At 36.3% G+C, this 16,618-nt stretch overlaps 1 protein-coding gene across 1 annotated transcript in view; it reads right to left on the reverse strand.

Moving 5' to 3' along the window:
* The window catches only part of LOC121878021 (DNA polymerase epsilon catalytic subunit A-like), a 30,001-nt gene extending 18,676 nt beyond the window's left edge, over positions 1-11,325 (reverse strand). The window contains exons 1-14 of the mRNA XM_042383980.1: positions 11,171-11,325; positions 8,572-8,701; positions 7,179-7,259; positions 6,277-6,414; positions 5,802-5,873; positions 5,355-5,509; positions 4,909-5,149; positions 4,333-4,482; positions 3,935-4,101; positions 2,681-2,813; positions 2,394-2,507; positions 1,414-1,626; positions 934-1,182; positions 179-378 (exon numbers count right to left, since the gene is read on the reverse strand). Of these exons, the coding sequence (XP_042239914.1) occupies positions 179-378; positions 934-1,182; positions 1,414-1,626; positions 2,394-2,507; positions 2,681-2,813; positions 3,935-4,101; positions 4,333-4,482; positions 4,909-5,149; positions 5,355-5,509; positions 5,802-5,873; positions 6,277-6,414; positions 7,179-7,259; positions 8,572-8,701; positions 11,171-11,238 (2,111 nt within the window). The 5' untranslated portion in view covers positions 11,239-11,325. The remainder of the gene's footprint in view (positions 1-178; positions 379-933; positions 1,183-1,413; positions 1,627-2,393; positions 2,508-2,680; positions 2,814-3,934; positions 4,102-4,332; positions 4,483-4,908; positions 5,150-5,354; positions 5,510-5,801; positions 5,874-6,276; positions 6,415-7,178; positions 7,260-8,571; positions 8,702-11,170) is intronic.
* Positions 11,326-16,618: the final 5,293 nt, after the last annotated feature.

Consider the following 16,618-nt stretch of genomic DNA (forward strand, 5'->3'; position numbering starts at 1 on the left):
AGCTTCAACTTCAAATTGCTTCATACTTTTTATGTGGAGGTATTGAGGGCATGACCTTCAGAAAACTGAAAATTTACCTACTCTGGCAAGCTAACAGTGCCATATTTCTGAAGCCATATTGAATTACTATTATAATTACTGTACTTCACAAAGATTTTTAAGTAAAGAGGATAGGTACTTGTTGAGTTCATGGAAGGCTCTGTGCTTCATGCCAGGAAAAGCAGGAGGAAAACGTTCAGTTTCTAGCTGTTGCTGAATCCGCTGATATTCACTGCGGGATGCAGGTATTACATCACCACGCCAGATCCATGACATCTTTCGCTGACATGTTGCACCAGGTTTATTGAAGTCACAAGCTGCACACACAGTTTCATCGACCTGCAATTAAAAATCACCGAGAGCTTTTACAATGCAAAAGGACAACAAATGTGATTAAAGGAATAAATTACTTTTGCGAATAAATAAATAAACATGATGGAAACAAAGGTACCTGTAATAATCAAATAAGCAAATGTGATCCTCCTGCACTAAATTTAATATCATCAGAATTAGCTGAACTATAAACTCATCCAAAGGTCTAAAGGTTTACTGTACGCTTTGTAACAATTTAATTTATGTAAGACCACAATTGGAGGTAAAAATATAGAAATGTCATGGGTAGGACAGAGCCTCCTGATCTGCCCAAGGCCATTAGTGGTGAGGAGATATTGAAGATAAGACAGAGGACATGGATTTCAATGGTCTTGGAACATTTTTGAGGAAAGTAAAAAAGATAAGGCTGAGTATGGCCTTTAAAGATTTTCTGAAGAAAGTTTATTGTATTTATCAGTAAATAAAGTGAAGATAACTACAGTAATGGTCTGACATAGTCTACACAATAGAAGCAAAATACTGTACAGTACATACTGTAGACATAAAACAATATTCACAAACCATAGCAGATGGCTGGAGTCGATTGGTAAGAATAATATTGGGGTACATGGCACCAACATCCAGATGGTAAATTAGGGGGTTCTCCAAGCGGCAGGGAGTGTCACGTAGGTCTGCTAATTTCTTCTTGATGTCGTCAACGATCTCGTCATAATTGGTCACTTGTTCTAGAGGGACGCCTTCTTCTACTTCAACACAAAATTTTATTGTACGGTCCACATTATCTAACAACTTTTGGAAAGCTTCTGGAGCCTAGAAAAAAAATTAAACACTAATTAAATTTCTCCACTTTATAAAATCAATAGTTTTGAACCTGCACAGGATGATGGCAACTAAAACGACAGGAGAACTTGCTTTCCTAAACACTCTGTTCTTAACATTGTGACTGACCCAACAGCAAAGCGCAAGATGTTTGGTTTCTAATAAGAGTTTCATAATAATTTACTCAACTGTACAAATATAGAACCCCAATACCACACTTACCATCCTAAATCTACACGGAATGTCTGCACGGAACACTCCTGATTCTATGGCTTCCACGTGCCCTCCGACGTATGTTTCTTGGTCCAACACACGGCCATCAGAGGTAAGTTTGTTTAGCTGAGACACTTGTTTGTTGGGATACACAATGTTGGCATGATAGGCCTCCACCATCAGCAGAGCCTCACACAGTGTGCCTGACCCCTTGCGTAACACCTGCAACAGTGATAATTATCAATATTTAAAAGTAATTTATTCTAGAACCTAGATATAATCTTCCTGATGCATATGTGAGTATCTAAACACAACTGGGAGTCTGGGACATTATGTGTCTGGCAGAACTGGTTTGTATGTTCAACAGGCTTGCTTTAAATAATTTGTCTCAACTATTCCACTGTAAGTTGAAGATACACTGTAGCTTTGTTATTGCTGTAAATTCTTATCAACTCAAGAATATCTACTATCATCTTATTAAACTAATTTCCATTCTAGGTGGTTGCATTCGCCTAATTGAAGAGTTAGATACTGTACTGTGTTTGCACACTATGTTCTGCCCAAGCCAATATTCATTGCCCAAACAATTGTTCCATTTGTTTGTTTTCAGGCACTTATTGAGCTAGGAAACTGAAATTTGGACTAAATAGTGACCAAGTGTTTTGGGAGGAAATTTTGTTTTTTTGTTTTTACAATTAAAAAAATAAAGTTTTTGAGTTGTTTTGTTCATGCATGGTAAGGAAGGACGATGTACACTGAATGTATCACTACTTATTTCCCCTAATTTACTTTAAAGAACATTTATCTCAAACAAACAAACAAACAGTACTGGTCACACCCTATGTATAAAACTACAGCATATTACTCCAACTACTGTATGTTGTTTACAATGACAAATATAAAAATTTATATATATCAAACTCTTCTCATAATAGATATAATAATCTTACAACAATGATACAGTACATGGAATTATAATGTTGACTCACATCATCAGGTCCCATGGGAATAATAGTGCAGAGAGCCAAAATAAATGGGTGGACGTATTTCATGTAGAGGTAATAGGTGGCCACAGCATCTGACACTGAATAATTAGCCAGCACCTACAACATGTAAATAAAGGTATTAAAAAAATTAAATTTATGCATCTGAAATTATAAAAATTTATGAATCCCATTACCTGCCACAATGATACAGCACAAGGCTTGAGTTCAACTTTCACAGATCAACAGCCAAACTAAACTGAACTCTGAGATCCGAAGTAAGCTTTACAAACCTGTGGTTGTTCTGCTGCGAGGGGACACATGTCTTCTGGGTCGAGCTCCACTGGGTCATATCGTAATTTGGCTTTAGCTACAGCTTTTAAATTCTGGGACCCAACAGGTAAGTAAGAGTCTCGCTTCACCCAACTGGAGATGAAAACCAAAACTTATTACTGTACAGTACACAATCACTGTCAAAAGGAAGACTGGCTGAGGATGTGACCGAAATTTACTATGAAAATTTGCCTTTGTTTATACTAGTTTTACTTATACAAGTACAGTACTGGCCTTTACTAGGAACACAACCCCCCAGTATACATGGAAGTAACCTATTTATGTATAACCATTTTCACCCCCCTATCCCCCAGCTTTTTGCACTCAATGCAAGATGGCTGAAAACAAAAATAATTGCCCACACACATATTTGGCCTTAATTCATTGCCATCATTCATGTTTCCTGCTGGGCAAAATTTAAAACTAATAAATACACCTACACATTCTTTCTACATTCACTGACATACACACCAACATAATCTTCTTTCATTCACTGTCATTTTTACATATGTAAAAAATGTGCTCTGCTTTGGTACTCCCCTTCCACAAAAAGGCTCCAAATCTGGTTTACTGCTCTCACTTCACACAAGTCAGCAACACCTATCAACAGTTGTCTTTCCTAAATAATCACTTGAAGTAATGCTACTGCCTCCTGAATGTCCTTCTCCCTAAATCCAGTCTATCTTTCACCTCATTCTCCCATCTTCTTCTAGGACTTCTCCTCTCCCTCACACCATCCACACTTGAATTATAAATTCTTTTTACCAATCTTTTATTTCATGTTCTCTAAGTCTATACAGTACCAACTGGAAACAACCTAATCCACTCTCTACCCGATACTTCTATAACTTCTATATCTCCTTAATTCTTTATTTCTTATTCTGTGTATCCTAATTACCCAACCATTGCTCTACAACATACCATTTCAGTCTTTTAATTGACTCCTTCCACTAGCATCCAGTCTATGCTTCACACCCATATAACAATGTTAGCTCAACAAATCCCAAATACAGTATATTCCCATTTCTGCTTTCTTTGAAAAAGTTTTCTCTTTCTCCTCGCAATTCTCAGTGCACCTGTTAATTTTCTTCCATATCCTACTCTATGGTTCAATTTATTACTCATCCTTCCATTATGGTAACTCATCCATATCTAGATATCTGAAACACTTCATTTCCTCCCTTTTATCTCAATTCAAACAAATAAAAACTCACCACAAACAGTCCATGTGAGCGCTGGGACGTGAGGTGTATACTCCTTCTCGGTTCTTGGAAAATCCAATCTCACGGAACATATCAAGATTGTGGAATGCTGCCCGTGCCTCAACAAATGGCCAATCAAAGAAGTCACCATTGTACGTAACAAAAATATGAGGCTTTACCTGGAAAAAAAAATCCACATACCATCATTAGTAATACAGTAAACAAAAGATTCAATTATTCTAACCCATATCAAGTTTTTCTCCCTAGATGTTATGAAACGGTATTGGCAGTTTACCACCATATTGGGAAAATTTACAGTTCATGTATTCCAAATACCTGCATATGTGTTGAGCGAATCATACAGCAGTTAATCTCAGAGGAAGAGTCAATGCTACAGATATCAGGCTTACCTCTAAGATGTGATCAAAGAACCTCTGAATCAAACCCATTTCATTAGGTTCATTGAAAATAACAAAAGGTCCCTCAAACTCTGGCCGAGGAGTGTATTCAAAGTCTTCCACATCTTCACCGACAATCTCTCGGTTGGTTATCAGGTAACCCTGTAACAAAGAAGCAGTGACAATAACAACAGTCATCAAAAATATCTACTGAATGACTTGATATGTGTTTATTATACCCTTTACCATCTTTCTCTCCAGGCATTTTCTTATTAATATGAGATGAGTCACTTCTTTAATTTTCACTTCTTGTAAACATACTAAGTGAGGAATACTGATGAAATGAGAGATGCAGATCCTTCCAGAATGTTCTCTAGACCATCCTTTCTTATTAAACCTTGGGAATGATAGTCATTCTCAGGTACTATATACAGTATTAAATACTTAAAATGAGAAATTTAACATGTGATTCATAGTTGTTTTCACATTTATCCATCATGTACACTCCATTCCCAAGTAAACTGTTAAAGCTGAACAGCTGCAGAACAGTTTTAATTGAAATTTACAAGGTCAGTGGTATTCTCTTACCTGGCCATCAATCATATAAGAAATCATCATAATTTGATCAGTATTTGCATCTGGAAACTTGAGGGGCAGCTTGGTAGTCTCAATATCATAAGCCAACACAATACAGTCTGGCCACACCAGCAAGTCATCCCGACGAGTAATGATGGGAGGTCCTGTTCCTCCGCCTCGAACAGAGTACCACAAGCCAACAAAGATCTTGCAGTCAATGGAAACTCGAACATGGAATGGGACATCATATTCTCTGTAAATAAAATAAACATATATTGTACTGTATACAGCAAATGTGGTAAAGCTGGGAATATGAAAGTTAACCTAACATCTTCAAGTTGACAATATGTACAGTACTGAAGAGATGTAAGTTAAGTGCTCAAGTGGTTTTCCAGTTATGTTAAATGATAGATGAGCTTATCTGCCAATATTTCTGGATCAGTATATGTGAGCCTTACCTCATGTCCAATAGATTATCTAAGTGATCTTGCGTTCGCCTGCCAGACTCACTTGTTTCCCCAGCATACTGAGCTGATAACATCTCAGAGTAAACTGTCTTGGACTTGGCAGCTTCCTTGTTTCTTCTAACAGCTGTCTGGATTGATTGTTTTACCTGTCAACAGATAAATTTCATTGCTTTGTACAGTATCTAAAACAATGTGAACAATGTAAGAGTCAAAGAAATCGAAGTTATTAGAACAAGAGATGGGACAAAAAGGAAACTGGTACACATGGTTGGATGAGCAGAGCAGGTATCTGAAGTTTCTGCACCCATCACTAGATGTAAATTCAGGATTATGACATGATCTAAAAAAACCACAGTACAGTAATTACTTCTTAGACACTTAAAACTGCCCTGTATATTTTCTATTTCCATTTGGGTTGAAGATCACTTTGAATCTTACCTTCATTAAGTCATTGACAGTCATAAAGGATAGCTTCAGTAATGTCTGCTTCAGGCCAGTGAGATGATTATCCTGAAAGATGTGTAAAATGGTAATGAGACTACAAACTCACTCCTAAACATTTACAATACAGTATCTTCCACAAACACTTTGATAGTTTTAAGGGAACTTATGCTTCAAGATCATAATTATACATAAACACAAGGGCTTCAACAGTGGAGGAGGACAGAAGTCACTCTGCAGGATAGTAAACTGAGTACGTACTGATATAATGATTAACAGATTTCACCTTTAACCCCTGCCAGTATCCTTCACAAAAAAAAATTCAGTTTCATATTTGTCAGATATCAGTATTGACTGACATTTATAACAGAGCCTTAAGAAAGACTGTTGTCCAAAATGTTTTTATAATTCATCCAACTAAATCAATATGACAAGATACAGTTACAAATAAATAAATAAAAATTTAACTTACCAAATCGAGATCTTCTTTCCTCACCACTTCTACAGTGGCAAGATGGCCAGAGAACTTCTTTGTTAAATAGGTAGTGACATCCTGAATCACATCCGTCTTTGTCATTACATAAAAGTAAGGGCGGTAGGGAAGGGATACCTGTAAAAAAGGTAAATAGTATATATTAAATGATTATTTACTGTACTTGTAAATAACTATTATACAGCCTCTCCGTGCGGTGAGTGAGTTTGTATTGCAGGTTACAGGGAACTCTTAGGGTCAAAGCTGCTAACTGACCGACACAATACACAAACTACTGTATTCAGTTCACTATGCTTGCTACAAAAATATTAAAAAAAAAAAAAAAGATGACCAACTTAGAATAAAATATTCACCACCACAAATCTCAGTCCTAATCACTACAGCAACTGGACTATAATAAATAAGTGTGATTTCTATATTCATCTTCAGCTCTGGTAATATCAGTTCAGTATAGTAATTTAATGTTTACTCTCATCAGTTTAGGTTCTTTGGACTTGAGCACATCTAAATTTATTCCGTAGGCTTTCAGGTTTACTGTAAATTTTGGGGGGCTGGAACACATCTCAGCTTTTAACGTGAGAACCTATGGAAAATTGGGTTTTAGTGAATGATAACTCACCATAAAAGCACTTTTAAAGGAATTCATTACTCATTATGAGGGACTCTACTGTACGAGGGATGATCATCCCTAAGAGAGCAACTAATATGTAACAGCCTTTATGATTTGATGACTTGTATCTGAATCATTGCCTCTTCTCTTGAACTCAAACTTGACCCTTTGTCATGCCTCACACCTGGTCCCGTTGTTTTACTCTAACTCTTATACCATCCCCTTATCCTGAACCTCACTTATCCTTTACAAGTTTGCCTCATTTTCTCACCTTAAACCTGGATCCATCCTCTTGGATAAAGTAGTAGTCAACGGCACTCACAAGTCTTTTGTCTTCATTGAGAACTTCAGTCTGCAGATGATGTATGAAATAATAGACTTCTTCAACACGAAGTAAGATAGATCTTTGCAAAATGGTTACATTACAAAACATTTTGACTCGTAAAACAAAGATTTGTAAAGCATTAAAACCTTGTAAGAGTTTTTAAAGGAAAATTATACAAATGTTCAAGTTTATGGTTAAGGAGAGAATGACTTGTCTGTACCTGAGACAAGGGGTGGAGTAGGAAGATGATGCCATGAAAGAAGAGAGAGGGCCAATAAGCAGGTGGAAGTAAAAGGAAAAAGTCTGACGGAGATGAAGAGGAAGGAAAGACCAAGAGTGAAAAGGAAGACTTTTTTTAAACATTCAAACTTGTGTTTGTAGGGATGACCATGTAGATACTGTAGTCCTAATATAAACACTAGACATGAAGAACATTGTTACTATCCTAGCCAACAGTTATCTAACATAAGTTAAGTATAGTTTGGTTAATTTTTTTTTTTTTTTACGGAGATTAGCCCACCCAGGCACAGGTCACTGACCCACATCGGGGCCCGGGGGGCGAAATAATAATAATAATAATAATAATAATAATAATAATAATAATAATAATAATAATAATAATAATAATAATAATAATAATAATAATAACAATAATAATAATAAAGAACCAAAAAGAAACACAAAATGAAAAAAAAATCAAAAGTGAGGAACAATATATGTATGTTGTGTTGTCAATAGTAAGAGAAACAATTGAGACCCTGCAATTGTGTGTAAAGGAGGCAGAAAGTCAGATCAGCAACCTGGGACTTGGTCACAATTTTCGTGATGCCATATAATTATGAACATCAATGACATTTTAAATGAAATACAGCAAATTTCACCAAATATGAACTAATTTTCATACAAAAAATAAAATAAGTTACAGTATACTGTACTTAAATTACAAAGCCACTAGTTCAATTTCAATGTTTAATCAGATGATTCGTCACAGTTAATGTGACACACATATACTGTATATAGTACAGGTACATGGTCATTAACCATGCCTTTGCTATACAGTAAACAATATCTCCTTTGCCCTTTACAGTACAGTACTTAATATTCCACTAGAGTTAGATCACACTATATTTGTTCAATAAAATACTGTACAGTCAATAGTGATAAAAAAATCTTACAAACTACTGTATATTGTTTAGGTCTAAGTTAGAACAATGATTATACTCTTTATAATGATATTACAGGGTACAGTATCTGAAAAAAGTACAAATACAGTACAGTATGTAAACATGTGCAATATTTCTTTAAAAGACCACACATTGAGACGGTTATGAAAACTTACAGGGTGCATGTTGAGAAGCCACCCAACAATCTCCTGGGACTCTTTGTAGCGATTAAAGCCATATTTGGTATCAAGAGCATCATTCTCCAAGCTCTGCTGAAGGCGTCTGTCAGAGCCATCATCCTGTCCACTGTGGGGTGAAAACAAGAAGAGATTAATGATGGTACAGTATATTAGATTCATATGTGGAAAATCAAATTATTCTATATTCTTAAACTTCACATTAAGAATGCTCAGTGGAAAAGAGAGGACTCAATGAAAAATGGGGATGGACTGAGGTGGGTTATACAGAGTGAGCCAACCAACATAGACTAATATTTAGTAGATGGCACCTCTTTGTTACCAGTAAATAAACCAGCTAGACATATTCTACATACACAGAACTGTATAGGACAAAGTCACCTGGGTGGATGTTAGTTTGGTTTTTGCCAATTGTGTGTTAAAAATTATAAAACAAAATAAGAAACCATATTAAGGCAAAATATATACTGTACTATATTCTTTTTACAGCAATGATTAGCTAGTTAGGTCATGTAGTACTGTACTGTAATTTCGTATATTTTCTTGGTCTATGATGACACAGAAATGTCTGGGATTAATTTGGAATACTGTATGTGAAAATACTATTACAGTATCGTTCATCAGCATATACAGCTGCTCCTCGACTTACAATGGGGTTAGGGACCCAAATCCAGGTCGTAAGTCGAAAATGCTTAAATATTGCATAGAAAATCTAAAATGGGCGTCTCTTTTTCTTCTCAGCACCACAAAACTCTCACTTTTAAGCTTGCCAGCCATTTTAAAGGGAATTACAAACGAAAATTTTGTCAGTTCACAGCGCAATCACTAACGTTGGGACTCGAAAATACGTAATTTGACAAAATTTTGGTATGACTGAGGCGGTCGTATGTCCAGGTGGTCGTAGGTCGAATATGTCGTAAGTTGAGGAGTAGCTGTAGTACAGTATACCGTAATGGTATCATCAAACTGAACATTAGACAGGTCTGTTTGCCAAATATCTTTTATATTTGAGCCCGATCAATAGCATGAAGCACACATCAAAAAGCTTTTTGAATAGTATAAAAGGTTTGGTGTCTTCTCAATGTACAAAGAGTACCAGAACTACAGCCTCTGACATCCCTGACCACAAGTGACATACTGTAGTAACTGTGTGATTCAAACAAATCTACTGACAACAAAGTTACTTGGAATGGATCAAGGACTGAGAAAACTGTGCCATTATTTCACTCAAACACAAAATGTGACTTGAGAACTCTTGCAAATCTATATGACTGTGGTGTGTTCTCCTGCAAGTACCAAAAAATCATTAAAACTGACATACACCATTTACAGAGACCAATTAATGTTCAAGAAAGTGGACAAGTGGCAGATATATCAAATAAACTCAAGCACAAACTGTAAGCCTCACCCCTCTCTCTCACAAGCACTGACAAGACATTGAAATCCAATAAAAATAATCTGATCGGTAATGGTGGAGCAGACGGTTAGCACCAAAAGGACTTTATGGAATTGCACCAAATTTTCAAGAAATGTTGTTTGGAAAATACAGTACTAAGTAATAAAATCAAAATGACAATGCACAGAGCCTATTAGAACCTGACCTAACCTCACCTAACTTCATAACCTGCACATTATCATTTTCTTACTTTCATCCAAACAACATCTCTAGAAAAAACTAGTAAAACCAATCCAATATAACCGTAATAAACACGCCCGAAGAGATCGTAGTTCCTTTCACATGTAAACAAAGACCACGGATGCTCCTGTATAGCAGATGATGCGAACCAAAACACGGTCGACACGGGAGATCCGACAGCTCCATAAATATGATAATTAATTTATTTCTTCGCCTACAAAGCACGTAGAGATGTGAAATTATTGTCACATGATCAGTGTTCACAGTTTTTTAACATGATATTTTCCCTCTTCCTTTATGCCCTTTTTTATTTTACTTTTATCCTCTTTGCCACTGATCGGCTCATTAGCAGCTTGGGCGGTCGGTCACATCTCTGTTACACGCTGTTGGCAAGTACTGGGCATGTACTGACTCCTGAATGTATCTGTACCTGAGCCAGTGTTGGTCAAGTCTGGTCTTGAAAGAGCTCACACTCGGTGCCTATCAAAGGATAGGCTAAAAAGGAAAAAAATAAATAAAATCATACCACAATGTTGTCGTTTCAATTTTATTACTCAGTATCATCCCAAAATCCACTGTGGAAAATATGAACGAAATACAACATATAAATGCGTTCAGGTGCTAACTGTCTGCTCTACCTTTACTATGTGATCTGCTGGGCGTCCATAGTGCTGGTACACATGTAGAGGCAGTACGGTAATACTACTGTCACGTAATGTAGTCAACCCCTGAGTACTATTTACGAGCACTGATACCCAGCTGAGGAAACAGTGATCATGCAAGAGTCAGTCAAGGAACTACTATAAAAGCACCATTGAATAACGACAGCTTGACTTATTAAGTAATAATTAAATAACTTTACTTAAAAAGAGGGTGGATGAGAAGACAGAATAACCATTTATTAAAACTGCAATATTTCACTAGTGTAAAAACGTTACTTACCTTGAATCTCCATCGGTATTTTTTTTAAACCTATCAGTCCTAAATCTCCCAGAATTTTGAAGCACCATTGCACATAATAACTACTGACTGACACACAGATAAAGACCCTGCTGGCTTAAACCTTTGATGGTAAACAAACGGGAATCAGCTGGAAAAGCGCGCCAAAACCTCCTACACATCCGGATTATAATACGGATTGAACGACTACCTCTACCGCACGCAATATATAAAATAGTCAATTTGTTTCTTCTTAATTAGAATTATTTATTCACCGCAGAGCAGGACTTAATTTTCTGCTACTGTTTGTGGCAAATATCGAAGACTAACCAATATATTTTATAGCACTCTCCTCCGGTCGCCCTTCTCAAGTCACAAGTTCACGTAAATAAAATTAAGAAATCAATTAAATGTTTTATCGTAACACCCCACTTTCTGGATTTATAAACATATCACCTATTCTACTTGGAAACTTCAAACAAAAGGCTGCATTAAACCAAGAATCTATACTGTTGACGGATGGCTCCCGCATCCATCCCCGACCAAAGAATATATAGGAAGAAAACTGATCTCCCTTAAAACAAATAACCGGTACTTTATCCGTGGCGACATCATAAAGAACGCTTCTGTAATACATGCATAACTATTAAAAAGTGTTCTTTCAAACGCACTTTTTCATTAATATTCGATATACTTATATTAATTTATATGTAATATATATATATATATATATATATATATATATATATATATATATATATATATATATATATATATATATATATATATATATATATACTATACAGACCACCATCTATAATTAGTACGATATACTCCAGGGCACCTACACCAATATGCGGGAGTAATAGTTCCTTCCTCTATATTCCTTGCCCCCGACTGTGGCGCCGTTAATAGTTCACATGCAAAAGATCAAAGGGAAGGAGGCGCATAGCTGCATATTTCGGTGAATACATGGTTTTCTCTTGTCTTGTGCACCTTATTTTACCATATGCAATTATTGTGCAGCTATTAATTAGTCCAACAATACCAAAATGAACAGAAACCTGTCTTTCCTCAGACTTTAATGGATCCCGAGAGGTGAGTCGTAAACCTACTTCTGTTAATGTTGACTGTTTATTAGTTTTTATGGGATTATGTATTTAATGCATTTAGTGCTGATGGCGATCCACGTTTAAAAATTGCTAGTGAACATCAGAGTATCAATAGGATATATAAAATGAGCAGGATACCGTCGTAGTGTCGAAAATTTTTAAGAATGAAACTTTTGAGTTTGGATCCTACCAGTTCAAGCTGTGGAATCGAGAGCAGTATTGGGCTTGAAAATGACTCTATAACAGAATTATCAAGAACAATGGAAGATCTTACACAGACACTGGCCTCCTAACTTCGACATGTCTACCTCTGGTGGATGACAGTTAAGTTGATAAGGTAAATAATCTTAATTTTCTTTGGCGAACGTTCATTAGGCATTTGTATATGTCTAGATCCTCGCTGGAAATTACGTCGCCTAGGCAAAGGGCTCTCTGGAAATAAGCATCTGACAGCTTTGTCGGCTATCCTTGATCAAATCGCCTTACTGTTTACCATTGTTGTACAGTACACTTCCACTGTCTAGACTAGGCACAGAGGAAACTGTCTTCCCACGGCTTTTTATATGCTAGCCTATCCAGTTGTAAACCTGTATGAAAATTTCATATATTTATTATTATTATTATTATTATTATTATTATTATTATTATTATTATTATTACGCAAATTTCGAATATGTCGCCTCATCTTCAAACATTTTCCACTGTAGCAGCTTAATCTTAAAAGCTCCAATCTTAAATTTACAACACTATATTAGTAGTTGTTTAGTTTTGAAGCTGAATTGTACTTTTGTTTAAGGCGTTGGTTATCGAGACCAAACTAATGAGCACAAAATAAAATGTGAAGAAACAGTCACTGCCAACTAGTTCTGTTAGCAATAAACTTGTAAAAAACAGTGTTATTGTGTGGTATTTTTTTCATATTAGATGGTGTAAAACTGGTATAAAGCTGTAGCTACGAGACTCCTATCATCGCTCTTACTGAAGCACAGGGTGGAGTATATTCCTTCAGTGGGGAGGGTTCTGCCTATTAGATCTACCATATGCAAGTCTTAGATCTGATTCACCCAAATTCTGATTTAGCAAAGAATTAGTCAATTTTAGGGTTCGATTGAGTCAATTGCTATCCACCTCTGGAACTCTCTGCCTCTTTACACTCTTAAGGTTGATTTGTGGACGTAATTTACATCAATGTCCTGCTCATGATTAGTAACGACAATTTCTTGACATTCTGAGATATCTTCTTAGTGCCACATGGTTCAAGCACATGTACTGTACAAAAGTTTTTTGGTTCTTGATCCCTCAAGCTTGGGGTTAGTACGATCGTTTTGTTTGTTTTCATTCGCCAGTCGTTATCACCGTAATTAAATCATCCATTGCAAATGGTAAATAGAGTTTAAAGCTTAACTAACGTAATTAATATATCTATTAAAGATGACATAGTATCCAGTTTGGTGATTCATCCTAAAATACATTACATAAAATGAATAAATTCTTACATAAAGACATCGCAATACTCGAGAAAAAAAACCGAATAAGAGACCGTAACTCATTTAACGGTAATTATGTATTAACAGATTTACTGGTGGCGAGCGTCATGAGTTATGTCGCTACATATACAGGGGTACTGTATAAGATAATAAAATACTGCAGCGGATCAATACGAACATAAACTTTACGGCAAAAAATTATTCCGATATGACAATAATGCACCACACCTTCCTTACCTCAGGATGTTATACATTAAACAAAGAATATCACCTGGAGATTAAGTCCCAATTTATTTTACCTTCAGATTAACTACATAGCCTTATCTAACGCGAACCTAAAGCTAACCTATAACCTTATCTAACGCTAACTTAGCCTTACGTCTCGGTAACCTAGTCTTACCAAACGCTAACCTAGCCTTATCCAACTCTAACCTAACCTAACCTAAAGCTAACCTATAACCTTATCTAACGCTAACTTAGCCTTACCAAACGCTAACCTAGCCTTATCAACTCTAACCTAACCTAAAGCTAACCTATAGCCTTACCTAACGCTAACTCAGCCTTACCTCACAGTAACCTAGACTTATCAAACGCTAATCTAGCCTTACCTTACGCTAACCTAACATAATCTAATCTAACCTAACCTAACGCTAACCGTAGGTGACGGGTAATTAGCCTTAGAAAATTAATTAGAAAGTTTAAGCTGTCATTTGGTCAAGTAATTATACAGATATCATAATGCGGACAACAGATCCTTAAAGCGCTCAGCGTTTTTCTGTATTCTTCTGGCCAAGGTGAGGTACTTTAGGTTGATGGGTCTTCCTTCTGACCACTGTGTCATGTAGTTTAAATATTTAGGTGTTTACAATGTCTGGACTTCTGCTGTTCTGGCGTGGGCAGGGCGGGAATGTAATGTTAATTGCTGGTGATTCAATTTTCTTTCAAAGAAGAAAAATTTAACCACCAGCAATTACCATTATACTCCCGCTGTTCCCACGCTTTAACAGCAGAAAGTCTACATTGTAAACTCCACCTAAATATTTAAAATATTTAAATTACATATACCTCACATATACTTTACGTTCCTTCACATATAATAGTTCCTGGTGACGTGACTCTTCTTCACACTCACCGCCATAATTCAGACCTAATCAATAATCATGTTTTGTTTTTGCTTTATCCTCTTCACCACTGATTGGCTCGTTAGCCTCTTGGGCGATCGGTCACGTCTCTGTTACGCACTGTTGGCAAGTACTGGGCATGTACTGGCTCCTGAATGTATCTGAACCTGCGCCAGTGCTGGTCAAGTCTGGTCTTGAAAGAGCTCACACTCGGTGCCGCCGCAACACTCACTGGCAGATTTTTCCAAGAGTTCGCAACTCCCACTCCGAAAAAGTTACCCCTCACAGTTATCTGGACTTGTGGCTTGTTTAACCTTGAGGTGTGACCCCTTGTGGGGTGGGCGTCCGCCAGCTCCAGGTATGGACACTCGACCAAGTAGTGCCCCCTGATATGTTTATAAACTTCAATTACGTCACTTTTTACCCGTATATAGTATAAGCTAGGCAGTTGCAGGTGCTCTAATCTCTCGGGGTAACTGAGGTGCCGTAGTACAGGCACCAGTCTGGTGGCCTTCCTTTGGACAATTTCGGTCAACTGAGTCTCTAGCATACCTCGAGGACCAGACGGGGTGACAGTATATTCCAGGCGGGGAAGCACCTCACTCTTGAAGATCGTTACGAAGGACAGACCCCGTATACACACACACACACACACACACACACACACATATATATATATATATATATATATATATATATATATATATATATATATATATATATATATATATATGAACTCCCTTCTTAAAAGACCTACTAGCTCAGTTGTTGATTTATCTTCTCACAATGGCCCGAGAACTTCAGTTCATCGTCAACATACACACTCAGGTTCTTTTCACATTCGGTCTCTTTTAATGTTGTTTCTTCGTCCTGTTGTGACATGTGATACTCCTCCTGTGGACCAACATTTTAGCTTAAGGTCCGCGTAGGTAATATCCCTACAAATCTTAAAAAAAAAAATATGGTACGACTTGCTGTAGGCGCATCCTCTTACATTTCATGACATTGGATCTTAACAGCCAATGATTAATGATATCTTAGGGCATATCATTTACGTCGGCGAGAACAATAAATTTAAAGACAGTAAAATTTCGTAAAAAAATTTAAATATGAATATTTATTAATAATACATAATAAGCTTAAATAAAGTTTGTCCTTTTACTGTATGGATGTTTCTTTAATAGCCGTTTGTTTGCTACAGGTGTTTAAAAGGTTCTTTCAGAACAGCTTGTTTGTTACACGTCAGGTGATCATAGATGTGGTGTTGAGGGCGCCGACACATGCAACTTGATAAATGTATATTCCTTTGTTTTTACTTGTTGGCTAGGCATTCACTAACACAAAATACGCACTTAACCACATTATTTTTTAAAGTGATGAAATACATTTTAACAACAGGGTGTCGTCTATGAACATTTCTTTATCAGTATTATTTCACAATAATTTACATTAAAACTGATAATAAATAAAATAATGAAAACCTTCAACCGTATGAGTATGCCTGAGTATTTTCTTGGCTGTAGCAGATTTGTGTTTGTTGTTGATTATAAACTCCACACACACAATATTATATATATATATATATATATTTATATATATATATATATATATATATATATATATATATATATATATATATATATATATATATATATATATATATATATCGCCGTGGGGTGGCTGTAGGGCGGGGTGGGGGAGGGTGACGACCAGCAACACACTAGGGTAGTG

This window comes from Homarus americanus, unplaced genomic scaffold (assembly GCF_018991925.1).
Source record: "Homarus americanus isolate GMGI-L3 unplaced genomic scaffold, GMGI_Hamer_2.0 scaffold33468, whole genome shotgun sequence".
Taxonomy (NCBI): domain Eukaryota; kingdom Metazoa; phylum Arthropoda; class Malacostraca; order Decapoda; family Nephropidae; genus Homarus; species Homarus americanus.